This window comes from Zingiber officinale, chromosome 2A, assembly GCF_018446385.1.
Source record: "Zingiber officinale cultivar Zhangliang chromosome 2A, Zo_v1.1, whole genome shotgun sequence".
NCBI classification, from domain to species: Eukaryota; Viridiplantae; Streptophyta; class Magnoliopsida; order Zingiberales; family Zingiberaceae; genus Zingiber; species Zingiber officinale.
Window position 1 is genome coordinate 124,846,500 of NC_055988.1, and position 22,906 is coordinate 124,869,405.

Genomic DNA, 22,906 nt, shown 5'->3' on the forward strand with positions numbered 1-22,906 from the left:
TTAATTTTGAAAATATTTTACAATTAATTAATTTTTGAAAATGATTTTAAGTTAATTAATTTTGAAAATAATTTTACAGTTAATTAATTTTTGAAAATAATTTTAAAGTTAATTAATTAATTTTAAAGTTAATTAATTTTGAAAATAATTTTAAAGTTAATTAATTTTTAAAATAATTTTAAAGTTAATTAATTTTGAAAATAATTTTAAAGTTAATTAATTTTAAAAAGATTTTAAGTTAATTAATTTTGAAAATAATTTTAAAGTTAATTAATTTTGAAAAGATTTTAAGTTAATTAATTTTTAAAATAATTTTAAAGTTAATTAATTTTAAAAAGATTTTAAGTTAATTAATTTTGAAAAGATTTTAAGTTAATTAATTTTGAAAATATTTTAAGTTAATTAATTTTGAGAATAATTTTTAGTTAATTAAGTTTAAGTTAATTTTAGTTTTAATTTCTTAGTCATCTCACCCGATCTAAATTTTCAATCAGGAAACCCTATAATTGTTGTGAGATGAATTATGGTTAAATTTAAGGGTCTGGTTTAACTTTGTGTTAGATTCAGGTTTAGCTTTGGGTTCAACAAGTAAGCATTCTTTGGATAAACTTCTGGGCTATGGTGAGTCACAAGGAACTCATTAAAGTAATCATGCCTTCGAGGTTTTCCAAATAGTCCTACCCATTGAACTTAATACTAAATCTTGGTCTAACTAGTTATGATCCATTTAAGGGTAGCTTCAGTCAGTTCCACTTGCCAAATGCACTAGGTCGAAGTCATATCTTCCTAGACATGCGATGCCCAAGCTTCCCTAACGTACTATCATCCAAATATTTCACCAGTACTATGGGTCAAGTTAAACCTGGCCCGTTTTAATCTAACCTTAATTACCCTGCCGGGTAATCTATTCTTGTTTTACCCATTTCGGGTAGATTTAGTTCAGTTACCCTGTCGGGTAGTTCAGTTGGAGGTGTCAGCTATTCTGGATCCTCCATCTATCTTTTATTTTATTTTAATTTCAGATTTTTTAATTTGATTGTTGTTTTTTTTTAATTTTGAATTTAAATTTCGAATTCTTAATTTGATTTTTGATTTTTTGAATTTTGAATTTAAATTTTGAATTTAAATTTCGAATTCTTAATTTAATTTTTTATTTTTGAATTTTGAATTTTGAATTTAAATTTCGAATTTTTGATTTGATTTTTTATTTTTGAATTTTGAATTTAAATTTCAAATTTTTAATTTATTTGATTTTGATTTTTGAATTTTGAATTTAAATTTCAAATTTTTAAGATCGTTTTTCTTTTTGCTCCCCCTGTATCATGGCCTCGATATGGTCTATCGAGGCAGTGTATTTGATCTTTCGGGACCCAGTATTGACCAAGTCCAACTTGATTGATCAATTTGGACTTGGGGACCCATGCTTGGACTGATTTACTATTTTGTTTGTTTATTAAGGATAAATAAGATTTATATTTCTTTTTACTTTTATATCCTAGCCCAGTTCTATTGTAAACGGCTCTTTGTGTCTCAAGAATTAGGTCAAGATTCTTGGAGCCCAAAGAAAACCGTTCTAAGGTATTTTTTAAATCATTGACCTGAATTTTCAAACTAAAATTTTCTTCCTCAAGTTTTTTAACTTGAGTTGAATTTCCAGTCTGAACTTGATCAGGTAAGGATTTAGTGTCAGTCACTTCTTTAAGGACAGCTACTTCCTTTAGAAGTGACTTAATCTTAAGATTTGACTTAGCTAACTTGCGTAATAAATAATTGATTAAATTATTAAGTCTAGGAATACTTACAGTGGAGTCTGGCCCTTCTGAAACGGATGCGGATCCGTGGCTTCGCTCGAACTTGGCCTCCGACTCGCCCTTGCTCTCGGATTCGACGATCTGGTCCCGGGCCATCAATGCGAGTAAACTCGTCTGATCGAGTTCGTCGTCGTCGTCCTCCAAAGAAGATTCGTCCCACGTCGCCTTCAGGGCCTTCTTTCTTCTTTGCTTTTTGGCTTTCTTTTGGTTAGGGCAGTTGGCCTTGATATGCCCTTTCTGGTTGCACCCGTAGCAGGTAACTTCAAACTTTACCTTCGGACTCGGTTGGGTCTCCTTGGATTGAACTGCCTTCTTCAGGTCTTTCTTGTTGAAGTCCTTCTTCTTCTTATAGAGCTTCTTCACGAGGTTCATGAGTTCGCTGGTCAGTTCATCTTCTTCATCTTCTGAGTCGGGTTCGTCTTCTGATTCCGGTTCAATATTTTGCCGGGATCTCGGTTCGCGCGTTCTACTGGTACCTGCAAGCAAAGCTACACCTTTCTCGGATGGATGTGCATTAGTTTGTTCATGAAGTTCAAATTCACTAAATAATTCATCTAACTTTAAAGAAGACAAATCCTTGGAGACTTTGTAGGCATCTACCATTGATGCCCACAATGTACTCCTCGGAAACGAATTAAGAGCATACCTTATTATATCCCTATTTTCTACCTTCTGCCCGATTCCGTGAAGGGAGTTAAGGATATCTTGAATTCGAGCGTGTAACTGGCTCGCCGTCTCATTTTCCTGCATTTTTAAGTTATACAATTTATTAAGTAAAAGATCCCTTTATTTACCTTAGTGTCGGAAGTGCCCTCGTGGAGTTCGATCAGTTTCTCCCACAACTCCTTTGCGGAAGAGAACAGACCGACTCTGTTGAGCTCCTCCTTGATAAGACTGCACTGGAGGGTGCAGGTGGCTTTGGCGCCGGCTTCCACCTTTTTTATAAGGGCTGGCTCCCAGTTCTCGCAGGATGTAGGCTTGCCATCTGCATCAGTTGGTAGTCGTAGTCCCATCTTGACTATCATCCAGGTGTCGAACTGGATCTTCAGATATATCTCCATTCGCCCCTTCCAATATCCGAAGTCTTCTCCGGAAAATAGTGGGGGACGAACAGTGCTATATCCTTCTTGTTGGGTCATATAAATCTTGCAAAAAAAAAGAAGATCTGTTCCAAGACTGAGTCTTGGATTAGTAATGCGGGAAGAATAGAAAAAAAACGAGCTCAAGTGGTTTTGACCAACTTTGAGCAACACCGATTTTGAAAAGAATTAGAATTTTAGCTACTTAGCTAATTTCTAATTGACTCCGAAAGAAAAACAAAAAATATCACGAAAAAAAATGTTTTGAATGGTGGTTGCACCAATTCAAAACAACCTCGCTCTAATACCAATTGTTGGATCGAGACGCGCTAGAGGGGGGTGAATAGCGCTCGCGGCTATTTCGTTTTTCGAATTCGTAAATCGTACGAGAAACTAACAGAGTAATAAGCAGCGGAATAAAAAACAATCAAACACAGAGACACAAGGAATTACTTCGTTCGAAGCCTAAGGCGACTCATACTCGAAGGCCCGCGATCCTTGATCGTTTTCCGTGGGCAACAACTATAATTTCGAATAGAGTACAAGTATTGCAAATAAGTACAGTAGAAAGAAATACGATTATACCGACAACAGTATTGAAATGACAAGTTACGGAGCTCCGGGTCGTCGGAATGTTGTAGCAGCACTTCGGAATGATCTTGTTAGCAGCACGTTGAAGACAGAAGGCCTGAAACTTGATTGATTAAGGTGCTGCCCGAAACCCCCTTATAAAGGGTGTTCAGGGCGCCTTGAAGGCTGTTCAAGGTGCCTCCATGCTGCCGAGTCCTCCGCGTGGATCAAGCTTGAACTGGTCGAAGTTCATCTGCATAAGGCGCCTTATGCCCTATCCAAGGCGCCTTCCAAGGCACCTTATACCTCCTTCAAGGCGCCTCCATATGTGCTTCGCAGCCAGCTCCAGCTTTGCACCCGAGGCACCTCCAAGCTCCATGGAGGCGCCTCGGACACTGTTCATCCGAAGGAAAACTTCATTATTTTGTACCTGCAAGACATGTTAGTCCCAAACAATATCCTGCAACACAAAGTTAACATAAACAACAGTATGAATATGATAAAGAATATTATGACAGTCTCCGGACTATCCGGGTCTGACTTCGGATTTCCGTCCGGAAACCCTAGGTCGACCCGACGCCTACTGTTCCCTCTACGGGGAACGCGTCCTCACCTACTCCACTTAGGAGATTTACCTGCTGCCAGTACGATCCTCCAGATCGACTGGACTTTTGCTCAGCACTCGACGCTTCCGGACTTTCTGCTGGACATCCGCTTCCCGGCTAGTCCAGTCTTTCACCTGGTTCGCGACACCAGGACTTTCCACCTAGGGTTACCACCCCCTAGGACTTTTGCCTGAAGCCATAGACCTGCCAAGACTTTCCGCATAGGGTTACCACCCCCTATGGCCTAGGGTTACCACCCCCTAGGGTTTTCCCTTTGCCTAACCACAGCTAGGACTTTTCTGAAATACTCAAGCAGACTTGTTAGATTACAAAACACCTTAACTTTGAATCCTTTGCCATTATCAAAACACGAGTTCGATCGTCGGATGCTTCCCGCATCAACACAACTCACCCTCAAATATTTAATAAAAATACATGGCCCATTATCGCAAGCATGGGTGGACTCCTGAGTATGTGAGGAAGCGAACACCCCTGTAGACTTGGTCGATTGGTTTTTTCAGAATGTCACCGTTGTAAATGTTTTCACTCTTATACACTCCATTCCCTTATGTGTCCTCATCTGCTTCCCCTTCTTTTCCTTAGTTCTAGGTGAATGGCTTAGCGATATACCAAAAAAATGGCGAAGCTAAGTCATGAAAATAAAACTTTAAAGGACTCGATCGGGGAGCCAGAACTTCTCGAGACCTAGTCGATCGGCTGCGGTGGCGAATAGGTATATCCAGAGTGGCTCACTAGCTATAGGTTTTGCAAATGCAGGCAAAGACAAATAATTTTTAAGTTCCTCCTGTGCCTTATCACACTCAACATCCCACTAGAACATGGTAGCTCGGTGAAGTATTTTGAAGAATGGTAAACTTCGATTGGACGACTTTGAGATGAATCGAAATAAAACCGTAATTCTTCCGGTCAAGCGTTGGGCCTCTTTCAAATTACATGGTGGGGGCATGTCTTGGAGAGCTTTCGCCTTGCTAGGGTTGACTTCAATTCTCCTCTTTACTATGATGTAACCCAAGAAACATTCACTTTTAGCCTCAAATAAGCATTTATTGGGGTTCATCTTGAGTCCCTACTTCCTCAAGGTCTGACACGTCTCCTCTATGTCTGCACACAGGTTGACTTCTTGGAGAGACTTTATTAGGATATATCATCTATGCACACCTCCATGTTTCTGTCGATATGCTTTCAGAACACCTTATTCATGAGCAGTTGATATGTTGCCCCTGCATTCTTTAGTCCGAGCGGCATAACATTACAACAATATATTCTTCAGTGGTAATGAAGCTAACCTCTTTTTTGTCTTCCTTGGCCAGAGAGACTTGATGGTAGAATTGATATGCATCTATCATGCATATCAACGCATAGTCGATAGTTGAGTTTACCACCTGGTCAATGCATGGCGGGAGTAATAATCTTTTGGACATGCTTTGTTTCGATCTTGGAAATCCACGCACATTCGCCACTTGTTCTTGGGTTTAAATACTAGCACCACATTTGCTAGCCAGCTCAGGAATTATACTTCACGGATATGACCTACTTCAAGTAGCTTGTCCACCTCCTCTTGGATGATTTGATTCTGCTCGACTCTAAAATCTCGCTTCCTTTGTTTAACTGGCTAAGCGTTCGAGTAGACATGAAGCATATGCTCCATTACTATTGGTGAGATACTCATAAGTTCTTGAGGCGTCCAAGTGAAGACATCATTATTGCGTGTTAAACATGTAGTCAGCTCGGCTTTATATTCTGAGCTCAGATCAGGTGCTACTTGAGTGGTAGCCTCTGGTCAGCCGGGGTAAATATTTTTTTCTTCATAAACTAGTGTCGAGGGAGCTTCTTAAATGAAGTTAACATCCACTCGCTAAGTTTCTGAGTGGCACAAGCTTCTGTCTTCACCAACTCCACGTAGCACTTACGTGTCACCAGTTGATATCCTCTTACCTCACCGACCGAGTCGTCAACTGAGAATTTGATCTTTTGTCAGAATGTGGAGATGATGGCTTAGAACTCATTTAGCATCGGTCGGCCCAAAATTACATTGTAAGCTAAAAGCACATCTACCACAATGAAGTTTGACCAGTGGATCCTCATTAGGAGCTTCTCCCCGGAGAGATAGCTAATTAGATTTATCTGATCTACTATACCTCATTGTCAGTGAATCCGTACAAAGGCGTTGTCATTGGCTGAAGCTCACTTTTATCTATCTATAACTACTCAAATGCCTTCTTAAAGATGATATTTACAGAGTTTCCTATATTAACAAAAATACGGTGTATATTATAATTGGCTAAAAGAGCCTTAATAATTAATCATCATTATGGGATATCTCCACTCCTCCAAGTCTTTAGGACCAAAATAGATCTCGGGCCCTTGTACTTTCTCTTGACTACACCCGACTGTATGAATCTTCAGTCAACGGATGTATGACTTCCTAGCCCGATTAGAATCACCATTGGTCAGACCGCCTAATATCATACCAATGTCGTCCCTTGTGGCATTGTTACGATTTTCTTCTTCTCGAGTTTGCTGGTGGGGATGTTCTATAGAGGCTCAAGCTGGCGCTTAGTTATTCCTTTGTTAAGGTCACTGTTGGTTCCGATCGACCCTCTTAGGGCTTCACCTTGGGGGTCCGTTCGATCGACAATGACGTTGACGATTAGAGGAAGGGGATCGGTGGCGAAACCCCTGATTAGTTGCTCAATGCATTTCTTGATTATAATAATAGCAATCTTCAGTGTACGTTTTCGGCCAATGATAAGTACAAAACATTAGAATTCATCGATGGGACTCGGGGAATCACATATGCTCAGCCTCTACATGCTAGACTGCATTCGGTCTCTACTCGTGGTGATGTGATGGGTGACCCGATCAGGGCCCTTCAGGCTACCCATTGGGAGGAGAACCTTGATACTCAGGAGCGATGACAGGAACAGATGCAACCACTTCTTTTTTGAGAGAGAGAGGACTAAGCTTCTTCTATGTTGATGTACTTGGTCGTTGGTCTGAGCGGATGATTGAAGTCCCTAGAAGGTTTCTTAATAAGGGATCAGAAGAAATCACCATCAGTGAGCTCTTGAGAGAATGTACTCACTAGAATCTCTAGGGTAGCCGAGGGAACGCGCATGACCACCTGATTAAATCTCTTGATGTAAGCCCTTGGCATCTCTTTGGGTCATTGTTTGAGGGAAAATAGACTCAGTGTATGGAAGTAGTGGCTACTGGTGAAATGATGAAGGAATGCCTTACAAAAATCCTTAAAATAGTAGATGGACTCAGTCAGGAGTCGGTTAAACCATCTCTGTGTCGAGCTAGAAAGGGTGGCGAGAAACACTCGGTACTTGACTCCGTTCGTGTATTGATGGAGGATAGCTACATTTTTTAATTTGAGCAAGTGATCCTCTAGGTCAGTCGCTCCTCCATATTCTCCGATCGACAGGGGTTGGAAATAATTCGGCAATTTATCTTCTAAAATTTCTTGGGAGAACGATATGCTTATCTGCTCGGGAGAGTCGTTGGCCATCAGAGCTTTACCTTTCTTCATGTCATGGGCTGGTGCATTTTCAGAAGACGATCCTTGGAGTCTTTCCGCTCGACCCATATCATCAAGAGGCATATGGAACATCGCCCGGTGATATACGATTGGCGATGGGGGCACAAGCGGGAGGTTGGTCAGATGCACTAGTTCTTGTGAAAAGGCGGTCGGGGCAGGACGGATCGGCTAGAACCCAATCGAACCCTCCACTCGAGTTCCATGCTCAGCTTGAGGACCAGTCATAGATACAACTGGGTCGTTGGGAAGATGGTACCCAATTGCTGCTTGTTGTTATTTCACCAAACTAGTTGCTTGGGCAGCTATGTGTTAGTGCGGGAAGCATCCGACGATCGAACCTATGTTTTGATTATGTCAAAGGGTTCAAAGTTAAGGTGTTTTGGTTTCTAATATGTTGAACAAGTTTGCAGAAAAGTCCTAAGTGTACTTAGGCAAAAGTCCTAGCTGCGGTTAGGCAGGTGGAAAACTCTAGGGGGTGGTAACCCTAGGTCATAGGGGGTGGTAACCCTATGCGGAAAGTCTTGGCGGGTCGAGAGCTTCAGGAAAAAGTCCTAGGGAGAGGTAACCCTAGGTGGAAAGTCCTGGTGTCACGAACCAGGTGGAAGACTGGACCAGTCGGGAAGCGGAAGTCCAGCAGAAAGTCCGAAAGCTTCGAACGCTGAGCAAAAGTCTAGTCGATCTGGAGGATCGCACTTGCAACAAGTAAATCTCCTGAGTGGAGTAGGTGAGGGCGCGCTCCCCGTAGAGGGAACAATAGGCGTCGGGTCGACCTAGGATTTCCGGTCGAAAATCTGAAGTCAGACCCGGACAGGCCGGAGACTGTCATCATATTCTATTATCATATCTATATTGTTGTTTTGTGCTAATTTTGTTTTGCAGGGTATGTGTTTGGGACTAACACTTTTTGCAGGACCAAAGGAGCACAACTTAGCCTCAGATGAACAGTGTCCGAGGCGTCTCCATGGAGCTTGGAGGCGCCTCGGGTGCAAAGCTAGAGCTGGTTGCGAAGCAAGCTTGGAGGCGCCTTGGAGGAAGCTCAAGGCGCCTTGGACTGGTGGCTGAAGGCGCCTTAGAGAGCAATGAAGGCGCCTTGAAGTAGATAAGGTGCGACCTGGCTCGATGTGATCCACGCGGCTGACTCGGATAGTTTAAGGCGCCTTGGATGGGCCTTAAGGCGCCTTGAGCACTGTTTAAAAGGGGGTTTCAAGCAGCACCTTGGATTAACGAATTCCAAGCTTCTCTTCTTCAACGTGCTGCCAACGAAACGATCCCGAAGTGCTGCAACGACATCCCGACGACCCAGAGCTTCAGTTTCGACTTTATTATTGTCGGTATAAAGTTTAATTCAGTTTATAATTGTACTTAATTTGTAATACTTATCGTGAATATAGTTGTTGCCCAACGTAAACGCTCAACGAGCGTGGGCCTTGGAGTAGGAGTCGCTCAAGGCTCCGAACCAAGTAAATCACTTGTGTTCGCGTGTGTTGTTTTTAATTCCGCTGCTTTACTCGTCGAGTTTTACGAATCCGAAACGAATAAGCCATGAGCGCTATTCACCCCCCTCCCCCCTCTAGCGCTTTCGATCCAACACTATGAACAGTTCCAAATCTTCTTGCGACAAAGTTACTATAATGAGTCATCTAGTCTCGTCCATCTTCATGTTTCAGATGCAGGCAGAGTTCCCATAGATGGAGTCAAATATGATCCTATCTGAAATCGGTGGAGATGGCCTACCGGGTACGTGGGTTTGAAGTTAACTGTGTGAAGACTCTAAGCTGGCCAAAAATGACTCCGAGCCACCTTGCATGCGAAAAGAACGCCAACAACTGGGCCAGGAAGGGGTCCCGGTACAGACACTCTGACACTCAAGTCAGTGATTGATCGACGTCATAAATAGTAGATGAACAGTGGATCAGTAATGTAGCTTGTGTATAACATTTACGTAATGTGAGAGTACCTTAGGGATGACAATTTCACACGAATCCGATAGATAATCCGACATCCACCCGAATAGAGGAGGATATGGAGGAAATTTTTATATCTGATTATAGTAAATGGGTCTTTCGGGTATGGGTATAGAGGCGGATGTGGTAAAATTCTACACATACCCTATCCGATACCCGATATATAAGCCTCATTTTTTATTGAGAAAGAAAAAACTTTAGCCCGTTTTCTGTCTTAGCAAAAAAAGACTTAGTTTGTCTCTTTATCTAGTTATCAACATTTATATCGTCTTCTTTTTCACGGGAAATGTTCACCCGATCAAATGAGCGCGAGACGGGGAAGAGCTGACAAGTACATTGAAATAATTTTTTTGAAATGATAGGGAGTAATAGGATGATGGGTAGGATATGGATACTCAAAACTCCGACGGGTATGAGGATGGGTATGAAAGTTAAATACCCGATGGATATGGGGATAGGTATGAGTATAGATATAATAAATGGGGAAGGGTACGGAGGATATGAAATCCTACCAAAATCCTACCCATTGCCATCCCTAGCATACCTACACCTGTAGAAGGAGATTCACTTTTATAGTGTTAATATTTGTCTGTGCACGAATCTCAAAGCGTTTTCAAAAAAGGACATACCATAAAGATATTCTAACACCTTTCCCAAAATGGATCCGCAATCTCTGCGTTTTGTAGAGTAGAAGCTTCTAGAATACAGCTTGCATATAGAATATTCTCTGTCATTCGTGGCACAAAGCATTAAAAAAAAAAATATGAGGTCGTTGGGTTGAAGGACCCTTAATATGCTCAGCTAGTATACACTAATCGAGCCCCTTCCATAGTCCAATCGGTTGTCGCTCATTGGAATGACGAGGTCCAATTTAAGGAATGTTATTGGAGACTCGTCCTTCGCTCAGCCGCTTTGGTTAAACCAAGTGTCTAGTTTGTTTGGTCGGACGATAAGTCTGATCGATTAGATTACTTGGTCGGAATAGTTGATCATGTTATCCTCGAGTGATGAGAAAGACTTGACTTTGGAAGATAATGACTCAACTTGAGGTTTCACTAATACTAAGGGACTCGGGATCCGATTGGCCCAAGGGTATGATCGGATAGCCACTCGATCGAAGAAATCAACAATGTTGTTCTCGAGTGTTGATGCTTCCTTAACTTTGACTGCCATGTTAGCCGGTCTCTTATGCTTTAATATGACTTAGGGGTCCATTTTATCCACTGTATAAATACGATTATGAAATTCTTTTATAAATTTGACTCACGATATAACTAGAATTATTCTCTATTTATTATAAAATAAAAATATTAAATATCTAATTAAAAATTAAATCTCTAATTTATTAGGGATATATCAATCTTAAATATTTCTTAATTTTAAAGTTTTTTTTTCACAGTGATCATCCCATATGAAATTTATTCTCATTTTATTTTATCAAAATTATTTTTTTTATAATATTTATTTTTTTATGTGCGCCGCCAACATATCTACTGTACCAAATACATCTTTCCCGCATAGGAATGGCTTCAGGAAATAAATGGAAAGATTAGAATTTGAATCTGGAGGTTGTCTTTAGAAAAAAAAAAAAAAACTTTATCTTAACAGCTTTAATACTTGCCACACAAATATATAAGAAGGTAAATACAGATACATAAATATTAGTAGCATGATATGATAAAATTTAGATCGTCGATTCTTGAAAATTAACCTCTGTCTTTGTCCTATGTCTTAGGACGGAGGACATCCTTTGAGTTATATATATATAAGTTATACTCCTGATAAATCCGATAAATGAATTATGAGAAAAATTATCTACCTCTGGAAAAAAAATATTATATCAGACACATCCACTATGTGTTCATGGCAGTTGCATGCTTTTGCGCTTTGCTTCCAATTGGAATCCAACTCAAAAGACACTCCACTTTGTGAATTGCAGTGAGTAGGTAGTTAGGTTTCCCTTCCATTTTCAGCTCTAGGCTCTGCCTCAAAATCTCATGGCGGTGTAGGTTTACTTGTTTTGGTTCTCGGTTTATCTAGTCGAGTCGGACAGTATCGCTATCATTCAATTCTTAGTTTCCAAGTAAATTACTGATAAAACTCTTATAAACATAGATATGATCTTACTCTATAATTATCAAAGTGTTTTAACTTTAAAAGTGTTTGATGGACTAAAATAGATAATTGCATTGTTCATAGAATGCATCTTTAATGCTAACCATGGTCTCTTTAAGACACTAGGGGACCTCAAATTAAGCTCCACTTTAAGACTGAAGTACTCGGGAGTTTCAGCTAGTGGCACCTCAGTGCTCTCACTGTCTTCTTTTTCCTCCCATTAAAACTGTCTTTATGCATAGATTAGAAAACATCATCAGTTCATCACTGTGTTTTCTGCATGTTCTTTTGGACCCAATTGCACACAAAATATATTTATAGTTAAAATTGTTGCTGTGTAAAATGAAGATCACATATGCAAATTGTAGAAATAGTCTCTTGTAATATTAGATAAGATTGCATATAATAGATGTAAGGTAGTCTGATTCTTCTGTGAAATGTCAATATATTGACTGAAGTTTGGTGCAAAAAAAAAAAAAACAAAGAGAGACTTTGTCTTCCATTAGTGGCTTCCTACTTTCTTCCAAAATGGTGAACTAATTAAAGGTCAAGCCACCTTGTTTTTGTTGTGGGAAATGTCTCTGATTGCTGTACTACTGAACAAACCTGGATGTTTCCTGCCCAAGTGGCTCTTGCTCATGCATTGAATTTCACTACTCTGATTGCTTTCTTGAAACAGAGGACGAGAGAAAGGACAAGAGAGTGCCAACTTCTTAAACAACACTTCTCCATTAAAAACAAATTCTGAAAGCAACCACAATATAAAACAGTAATAATAATTATGATTTTATCCACAACCATATGAATTCCTCTATATCATTTACTAATTAAATTTTTGTTTAGGAATTCTAGAAGTAAATATATCATGGCATAAACTAGTATTTTAGTGCCATAGTATGAAATGGAACACAAATTGAGGAAGAGCTTTACTACTTTTTATTAATACAAACAGAAAAAAAGGAGAAATGCTTTAAAAATTTGAACCTAAAGGAATCATCAAAGAAGATACCAAATCAGTCTCTTCCTCTCAATTCCTTTTTTAATTCATTTAAGTTTCCATTGTCTCCTCCTTTTTTTCTCTATAAATTCCACCCCCACCTTCTGCTCCAATTCCCTTCCCTCTTCCTCCCCTCTTCTCCATTGCTTAACTTCATTGAGATTCTGCTGCTCTGTTCTTTGGTTTTTAACCTTCTTCTTCCTAAAATTTAACTCAGGGAAACTCTGCGCAGATTTTGTCTAGGAACTGTGTTCATCTCATAGACCTTCAAAAAAATCTGATTTTTACTCGAATTCAGGAGTAAAAATCCCATCTTGCAGTTTCATGTATCGTATCTTTCTGTTGAGGTTTCTCATTGATGTCGCCTACCCTAAGTGAAGCTCTACTCTGCGGGTTTATGATCAATTCCACTCTCTGGAGGACTCATCTTGTTCAATCCTTCTCGGTCGTCTTCCTTTACTGGTTCTACGTCTTCTCGTGAACTTTTTTCGCCATCTCCGACGCCTGAAACCGCTCTGTAGTTCATCTCTTCTTTTCTTGCGATCAATAATCGACTTCAAAACCACACAATTCAGCTCAAATTCCTCGTCGTAAATCGCGCATGGCTTCTCCTGGTGGGACATCGACTTGCTCGGAAGAAGGCGGCCTGCTGGCCGTGGTGGAGCAGAGGAAGCGGAAGAGGATGATATCGAACCGGGAGTCCGCGAGGCGGTCGAGGATGCGGAAGCAGAAGCACTTAGACGGTCTGACGGCGCAGTCAAAGCAGCTGAGTACGGAGAAGGAGCAACTGGTGACGAGCTTGAGCCTGACGCAGCAGCAGTGCGCTGCGGTGGAGGCGGAGAACTGCGTGCTGAGAGCGCAGGGGACGGAGCTCAGCCGCAGGCTGCAGGCTCTCGAAGAGATCCTCTGCCTCGTGGGCAGCCTCGGCGGCGGCTCTCCGGCGAACTTGGGAGGAAACTTCAACTCCACCAGTTCATGGGGCAGCTTCATGTGCATGAATCAGCCGATCATGGCCGCGGCTGAAAGCCTGTTCTACTGCTGAGATAGACGCAGAATGCAATACAAAGCTCTGCACAGAGCTTCGTGTGAAAGTTCCCTTAGAGCCGTTGGATCAGGGAGAAGGGAGTACTAATAAATTGTGTTGGTTTGGTTTGATTTGGTTTGATTTAAGTTAATTAATTTCATCACTTGGGTCGAAATCGAACCCATGCAACTATTTGGTAGAGGATAACTTCCTACGTGACAATAAACTGAATATGTTCATGTTTACCACACGAAACTCTCCACACATGTACATAGTTATGATGACAAAAGGTGAATACGCTCGTCGCCAGTGTCCCTGTCAATCTATTCCAAGGCTAACATGGAGAAGATAAATCACACACATGTAAATAGTCATGAATCCCATATAAGACGGAGATGAACTCTTTGAAATCATTCAATAAAATTGCTCTTACACATTGATAACACACGTAATTAAAGAATGATTTAAAATTTTCATTTAATATATATTAGTTTACTAGAAACGAACCGTGACACAATAATAAAATTATTGTTATATGATATAGAGGTCATAGATTCAAATCATAAAAATAACCTCTTGTAATATAAGATAAAATTGTGTACAATCACTCAATGTAGTTGATTCTTCCTCGGGACTCATATTGATGGGAGTTTATCATGCATTAGACTAGCTTTTTATATATTAGCTTGCTAAACATACCTAACTTAACTTATGTGCTAAAGGATATGAATTGCTTAGTTCATGTTGAGAAATTTGATTTTAAATATAATGATGGATTAAACAATAAGCATGCCAATTAGTGATACCTAATTAAGAATTAGGTATATCATCTCATGCATATAATATCATAGATAATCACTATTGTTGATGTCCAACTTTGCTAATTCCTTTTTCTTTTTATGAATTTGATTAGAAGGGTGGCCTCTTGATCAATCAACACTATTTAATATGTTAGATTAGACGTAGCTCAAGTAGTCCATCTATTACAATGTACTTTTAAATTGAACCAAATAGATCGATCTAATCCGAGTTAGCCCGGTCTACTACTTAAAATGTGTTGTTTCAACATTTCTTTTACTCGTGTAGTCTCTTTGGCTTTCAAATACTCAAATTACATATTCAATTTTTAAGATTATCAAGTCGTTTCCAAAACAGGTTTTCCCTCCGCAGTCTTCCTTTCTTTGTCCTTTGTCTCTCTAATAGGTGATTGAAGTAGCTATGAAATCATGGTCGAGTTAGCTATGTGACTGTCTGGTCGTGATTTTGTACGTGGTGGACACAAGCTTGGAGGAACTTGGTTCATTTTAAATTCGACTCGATTTAGCTCAGTTAACTTATCAACAAGCTTAGTTTACGACCATAAGTAATAAGTTTAGAATTTTGGGTGGGTTGGTGTTGTGAACGAGTTTAACAAATTCTAGTCGCATAGTTTGACCTTGTTCAATCAGTTTGAGGAAGAGTGTGAGTTTTAGAGATAAACCAAACCAATACTGAATTAATTAATTATTTCTTTACATAATTACTTGTCTCAATATCTTCCGATTGACCAAAGCTAGCAATATACGAGACCCATATCATAAGTAACCTCATGAAAATATACATATATATTAATCATTGTTGCATAATGATCCAACGTACCTAATTAAAAAAATTACTCCATCTCTCTTTCTTCCTCACTAAATATTTCTTTCTAGCTAATTCTTTTTCTTTCTTGTGCTTCTCACGCCAATAAGAATTGCAAGAGTAATCAACTGCACTACTTTCCTACCTACTGAAAACTCGATCCAACTCTCTTTCTCTTTATATATATATAAATGCAATCAAAGATCCTTCATCAATTCATCAATTCACAGTAGGAAGATGTCTTCTTCTTCTTCTTGCATAAATATTGTACTTGTAACAGTAGCGTTGCTCACTGTGTCCGGGTCTCATGCTGATCGGTTGAGCTCCTCCTTCTACGATGAGTCATGCCCGGGCTTGACCGACCTCGTCCTCACCGCCGTCGCGCAGGCTCAGCTGTCGGATCCCCGGATGCCGGCGAGCATCGTCAGGCTCCACTTCCACGACTGCTTTGTGGATGTACCAAATTATTAAAGGCCTAATTAATTAATTAATCAATTGTTTCTGGCCGCAGTATGATCATCCATTTGTGGTTTGTGTAGGGTTGCGACGGGTCGGTGCTGCTGGACGACAGCGAGATGATCGTGAGTGAGAAGGGTGCGACTCCAAACAAGAACTCGGCCCGGGGGTTCGATGTGATCGACGACATAAAGAGCCAAGTGGAGAGTGTGTGTCCTGGAGTCGTCTCGTGCGCCGACATCCTGGCTTTGGCAGCTGAAGCTTCTGTCTTCTTAGTAAGTGAACAATATTTTCAACGAGCTAGGGTTAATTAGCTAACCCTAATAGTTGATCTGTAATCTTAATGGATGGATGGATGGATAGTCTGGAGGTCCATCATGGGACGTTCCGCTTGGAAGGAGAGATGGCACCACTGCTAATAAGGATGGAGCAAACAAGAATCTTCCTACCCCCCTCGACACACTCGATGTCCTTCAATCCAAGTTCTCGGCGGTCGGTCTCGATGACATTGATCTCGTCGCTTTATCAGGTAATTAATGTTATTGGACGAAACTGCATGAAAAGGGTGCCTTGTTTTTTAGAATAGTTAAAAATGATGTCTTTTTTTCAAAGGTGTCTAATCTCACTTCTATACATTTTATTTTTTTTCAAAATTATCTTTATTTTCGATGCTATTGTAATAACTATACGATCATAGTTGTTAGGCAATTATAACAATCCAAGCTATTGTAATAACTATATGATATAAAAACATTTGATTTCTTTTCTCTATGTAATAAGATGGTTTTTTCTATAGCCTTTAACAAAGACAACTCATAACTATGAACTTACGCTTTCGATTTAATATTTTCAATGACTATATATAATATGAGCATTACATCCTCTCGTATGGGATACGATGATGTAATTAAGTTATCATCATTTTTATATAACATTATCAACATGCTACTAAAACTTAAGGGCTAATTATATTGTTTGTTAATTATCATAATTGAAGGAGCTCATACATTTGGGCGAGCACAATGCAAAACCTTCAGCAGTCGGCTCTACAACTACAGCGGCACGTTGAGCCCTGACCCGAGCTTGGATCCCTCCTACTTAGCGTTACTAGAAGAGAATTGTCCTCAAGGAGAGATCGGGACGACACTCAACAATCTTGATCCCACCACGCCTGATGCCTTCGATAACAACTACTACTACAACCTTCAGAATGGCCAAGGTCTCCTCCAGACCGATCAGGAACTCTACGCTGATACCAGCTCTCCTTTAGCATCGATCATCGATCGGTATGCAAGTGACGATGGCAGCCTATTCTTCGAACACTTTGCGGTGTCCATGATCAACATGGGGAGCATTAGCCCACTGACCGGAAGTGATGGGGAGGTGAGGTTCGATTGTAGGAAGATCAATGCAGGCTAGATAGATCAGAGACTAGTTTAAATATAAAGATTTATAAGTTTATTTGGTGATTTCTGATTAATTTGTGTGTGCGGATGTGTATAAATATTGGATTTTTCAGGTTAATGGACGTACTGATATTTTTGTTTGTGATTTGCTTAATCTTTTTAAGCAAATTGTTTTACTAAATGGTGTTGAATTAATTGTTAGGAGTAAACGTTCAGTTATTCAGCAATAGTATACATCAGCCAAGTAACCGTCCGTGATTTACCTCCTCCATGTTAACCTTGGGACGTGTTGGCGGGGATGAGCGTATTCGCCTTTTTTTTTTTTTTTTTTTTTTTTTTTTTTTGCCACCAATAGTATACATCAGCCAATCACCCAGTGGGGAGCCAGAAATTAAAATCTACTCGAGTTAAGTTATATATTGAAAAAGAAAAATCCCCAAGCTAAAATGGTTAAACGTATAAAGAAATTTCTAAATATATGGATTTTTTCCATAAACCTTGGGATGACTGGGGCTAAAGTCCAAGTAGGCTAACATCTAGCTCCGCCCTTGCAAACACCATGCCTGCCCCACAAAACTCAACAGATGAGGACGGAGAAGGAGCAACGTAACTGGCGATGAGCTTGAGCCAGCGGTGGTGGCGACGGCAGACGGCTCTCCGACGAACTTGGGAGGAAACTTAAACTCCACCAGTTCATGGGGCAGCTTCATGTGCACGAATCAGCTGATCATGGCCTCGGCTGAGGGCATGTCTCTTGCTGAGATAGCCGCAGGATTCAACACAAAGTTCTGCACAGAGCTTCATGTGAAAGCTCCCTTTGGAGCCGTTGGATCAGGAAGAAAGGGGTGTGCTAATAAATTGTTGTTGGTTTGGTTTAGGTGAGTTAGTCGCATCACTTAAGTTGTAATCAAACCCATTCGCGTGTGCAACTTATCGGTAGAGGAAAACCTCCTGTGGGACGATGAATTAAATATACACCTTACTAATTAAGATGATGAGAATTATAAAGTGCGGGATAAATAAGTGAAGCTGAGTCAAATTTTATAATATTCAAATTTATTTAATAAGATAATCTAGTTAAATCAGGCTGAGTTTAAAATGTACCAAATCGTTCACTATTAAAAAGAAATCAATATTAACGACGGAATTGATGATGGGTACAAGTTTAATTTTCGTCATTAATAAACAACGAGAAAGGTGTTTCGTCGCTAAATAATGACGAGCAGTCATTTTCATTGTTAATTAACAACAAAAAATGTGTTTCCATCATTAATGATGACAGACATGCGTCTCCGTGCGAACAATGACAGAATTGAGATTCCGTCGTTACTTAGCGACGAAAACGCTTGCCCGTTGCTAAAATCGGGAAGGAGAGAGGAAACTCATGATCATTCGCACGGAGACCAAATTAGGGTTCTGCTCTTAGCGATGGAAACACGCTTCCGTTGTTAACAGTAGCAGGAGCTCGATTTCATCACTGGTTAACGATGAAAAAATGTTTTCATCGCAAGAATCAGGATCAAAATTAGGGCGGAACCCAACCGCGAAAAGCTTGGCTGGACGGGTGCGGCCAAGCTACTCGCAGGCCCCATTCCCTATTTTAGTGATGGAAATATAATTCCGCCGCTAAGTAACAATTGAAAAATTATTCCCTTGCTAATTAATGACGGAATATTAATTCTGTTGCTAATTCCAAGGAAAATTAGGATTTCATGTCTGATCCTTTTTTTTTCACATGATCCCCCCCCCCCCCTCTCTCACTCTGCGGCAATCCTGTTTGACAACCGTTCGCAACATCTCTAGCGCGTCCTCTCTGGCCCATCCTCTCTGGTGTGTCCTCTTCGGCTTGTCCTCCATGAGTTCTCCGGTTAGTCCCTACTCGTGTCCTCGGTGGCACCGTCCTCAACCTCGTGTCTAGCGGCCTCAGCCTACTCTCCGACCTCCTCAGCACTCTCTCCAGCTGCTCCAGCTGAATCCAACAAAAAAGTACTTGTGTCTATGGTGCTCGTCTCCAGCTGCATCCTCTCCGACGTGCACATCTCCGATGGAATCCTCTCCGACTTGCAAGTCTCCGATGTGCTGCTCTTCTCCGACGACCGCCTACTGCTCCTCGCCGGTAGCTGCTACTCCTCTACGAATTCCTTGTCGCCGACCTCATCTTCGTAGTCCAAGTCTAACATTCTAGTGCGAGCAGTTTCCTCTCCGACATGAGGTAAACAACTCATACATAATAATTTGCACTACCTATCCATGTTTAGTTGTATTTCTACATAATTCTTAATAGGCTTTTGCAAACCATGTATTTTTAAATTTTTGAACAATTTAGCTGGAATTAGGCCTCATATATATGTTAATTTGATTGTCCAATTCTAATTTTCCATGTATTAATTGTGATGTTTGATAATTAGATTAAGGATACAATTGAGCCTAATCAAACATTCCAAGCATCCTTACTATGCTAATTGTGCTATTTGTGATGTTTGAAATTGGGCTTCCTACTTATCCTTAGACTCATTAACACACCCTATGTACTATTTTATATCCTAAGCATCCCTTCCTTGGGACCCAAAGACTGTGGGTATGAATTGAGCATCTTTACCCTATCATTTACTTAGGTAATGTAAGTGCAAACTATTAATATTATTGATAGTATTAGGTTTAATTGATTTATTTAAGTTTAATTCAAATTGTATGCATGCTTAGTTGTATATGTTTAATAATGTTTTAAATTGTATTCTCATTATGTACAATGTGTATGAAAACAATTTAGATGTATAACGAATTTAAAATGGATTTATCTGAGATAAATATTTTATCGGAGTTGAAAAGTTTGTGAACTTTATAAAGAGTCATCCAGAATATATATAAATGGTATCGAGTTACGTTGTTTATGTAATCATTCCAAATGTAAAAAATAAAGCTTTCTGTGATGAGGATACTGTGAAAATACATCTATGTAAAAAAGAATTTGCTCCAAATTACTACAACCGATACTGTCACAGAAAGCCTTATTTGTTTAATCCAATTGGAACTTCGATTACTTCTTTATCTAACACAACTGCTCCAGGAGAATCATCATCTAATGAGAATGCAATATAATCAATGATTCATGATGCGATAAATATAGTTGATCATTTCAATATAGATGAGATATCAACACCTGAAGTTCAACAACCACTACACAAAATAAGAAAAATAGCGATAAATTATTAGCGATGAGTTTAAGTTTTGTTGCTAAGTTACCTGATTAGCGGCGAAACAAAATGATATCGTAAAAAATAAAGGCATTAGCAATGATAAATCTAATTTAGCCGCTAATCATTAACATTAGCGGTGAATTTTGCTAATTCGTTGCTAATGGCATTTTCCTGAGGTTAGGGTTACGTATGAGATTAGCAGTGAATTTTTGAAATTTGCTGCTAATAAACATCAATTTTACCCTATTCTCCCACGTCTCTCCCCTTCGCTGCTTTCTTCTACGCTTCTTCAAGTCCGCCGCACCTTCGCTCCGGAGAAACTTACTCCGTCGTGCCTACACTCTGGTGACTCTTGCCCAGTCACGCCTCCGCTCCGATGACTCTTCTCCTCCACTTCTTCTCCTCCGCTTCTTCTCCTCTGATGCTTCGCTCCCGTGACTCCTGCACCGACCTGACGGCGATATCTTCCGCACTCTTCTTCCCTCTTGCTCAGGCTCAGGTGACTCTTGCTTTGAGCTGACGGTCGCACTCTTCTTCCCTCCAGCTCCAGCTCCAGTGACACCTGCTCTGACCTGACGCGTGTAAGTTAGATGATTACTTAATAATGTTGTTTATTTTGCAATTTTGTTGTTGTGCATTAGATGGTTTGCCAATGCAAGTGACATAAATGAACTGGATGTTTTTTTTTTCTATAGAAGTAGCAACATTGCTACCTAGGTTTAAATTCCTTGAAAACATTTTTGGTTTAGGTATAGGGTAACTTCTTGCATGAGTCTCTTGATAATAACTTTCCATTAGGTGTTCGTATGGTTAAACAGTTTATGAACTCATTACGATCTTGTGATGCTTGAACTAGAGAAGTGTTTGATTGATAATGTTGTTTATCTCGTTTTTTGTTTTTGTCTCCATATCTCAATTATTAATTATTTAAAAGTAAAGTGTTTGGAAATTATCTTGTTCTTAAATTTTATATGTTTAACTAGATTTTATAGATATGGATAAAAGTTGGATAATAATTGAGAATCAGATTAGTTCTGAATATATTAATGGGTTGAATGATCAATTTTTAGTGGTGGTAGAGAATCATATGATAAATTTAATTTATCCAAAATTTGTTAAATTTGTTTAAATATGAGTTGGATTATATTCAAGATCATCTTTATAGATGAGGATTTGACAAATTATACAAAACCTGACTTTCATGGAGAGGCTTCTACATCATCTATTAATATAAATATTGTTAACAAAGAGGGAAATGATTGTGATTTTGAAGAAAATGATTTTCATGACATGTTTACTAATTGAAGAAATGTAGAAAATATCAACACTAATGGACCTCAATTAGATGATATTAATGCAACCATGAATACAGATGATATCAGAGGAAGTTATACCTCGATGTTTAAAGAAGCTCAAAAAGAGTTGTACCACAATTGTACTAATTTTTCTGCATTCAATTTTTTGGTCAAGTTAATGCATGTGAATGAATTGAATGGTTAGAACAATAAATCTTTTGATATGTTACTTCAATTATTGCAAGAGGCATTTCCCAAACTGAATATGATTCCAAACTCTCATTATGAAGCAAACAAATTGTTAAACGAGTTAGGATTGACATATGAGAAGATACTATTGGTGCGGTTAGCATTAACGGTCTAACTCAGGTTTTGATAAATGGCAAAGTAGGTTAAGTTAGTTTCGTTGTGATCTAACACTTTAACTAAGTGTGCAGGAGAAATCCAGCTAGGTCGATGGGCTGACCTGATAGTTGGCATAAAGTCCGGCTAGGTCGACGGGCTGACCTGATAGCTGGCATGAAGTCCAGACTAGTCGACGAGCTGACCGGACATTTGGCAGGTAAGTTAAGGTAAGTCGCTGGAAGGGAGTGACTTAGTGACGGCGCGTTCCCCATTTGAGGGAACAGTAGGCGTCGATCCAACTTAGAACCATTTAGGAAATCTAAGTTGAGATCGTGACTAGATTCCGGTCTCGATGAGACGGAATCTAATTACTACTCTTTACTTTAATTACGCTAACACTTTGTTTTATAGGGTAGTATAACTTTTATTTCACCTTGGACTAACATTTTCTTGCAAGAAAAGGAGTTTTTCTGGAAAATGGTGGTCCGGGTGCCCGGAAGGGATCCGAGCACCCGGAAGGCAAATACTTATTGCATCGCAACGTGGAGCGTGTTGGTTGGCCGGACTTACGTCACAGTCTGGGTGCCCGGAAGGGGTCCGGGTGCCCAGAAGGGATCCGGGCGCCCGGAGCGCCCTATATAAGAAGACCTCCACCAGAGCTGAGAACACCAACGTCTTCCAATGACTGCTCTACTATGTTGTGCTCCTGCGACGCTGCGAAGCTTCTCCGACAACCTACTGCTAAAAGTTTTCTTTCTTTTATTGTTGTCGATATTTCTTCTTTAAAGTTCTTGTACTTACATTTATACCATTTTTGCAAACTGCTAGTGAATTGTCCAACGAAAGCACTCAAC

At 39.8% G+C, this 22,906-nt stretch overlaps 2 protein-coding genes across 2 annotated transcripts; both read left to right on the plus strand.

Annotated features, from left to right (window-relative positions):
• The first annotated feature begins 12,812 nt into the window (after positions 1 to 12,812).
• On the plus strand, positions 12,813 to 13,859 carry LOC122042217 (bZIP transcription factor 11-like). The gene has a single exon (XM_042602220.1). The coding sequence runs from the start codon at positions 13,308 to 13,310 to the stop codon at positions 13,746 to 13,748; it is 441 nt and encodes a 146-aa protein (XP_042458154.1). The 5' UTR covers positions 12,813 to 13,307; the 3' UTR covers positions 13,749 to 13,859.
• Positions 13,860 to 14,956: 1,097 nt separating this feature from the next.
• On the plus strand, positions 14,957 to 17,355 carry LOC122043971 (peroxidase A2-like). The gene is made up of 5 exons (XM_042604526.1): positions 14,957 to 14,964; positions 15,557 to 15,809; positions 15,893 to 16,084; positions 16,173 to 16,338; positions 16,807 to 17,355. Exons 1-5 carry the CDS (start codon positions 14,957 to 14,959, stop codon positions 17,226 to 17,228), a joined length of 1,041 nt encoding a protein of 346 aa, XP_042460460.1. The 3' UTR covers positions 17,229 to 17,355.
• The last annotated feature ends 5,551 nt before the right edge of the window (positions 17,356 to 22,906 follow it).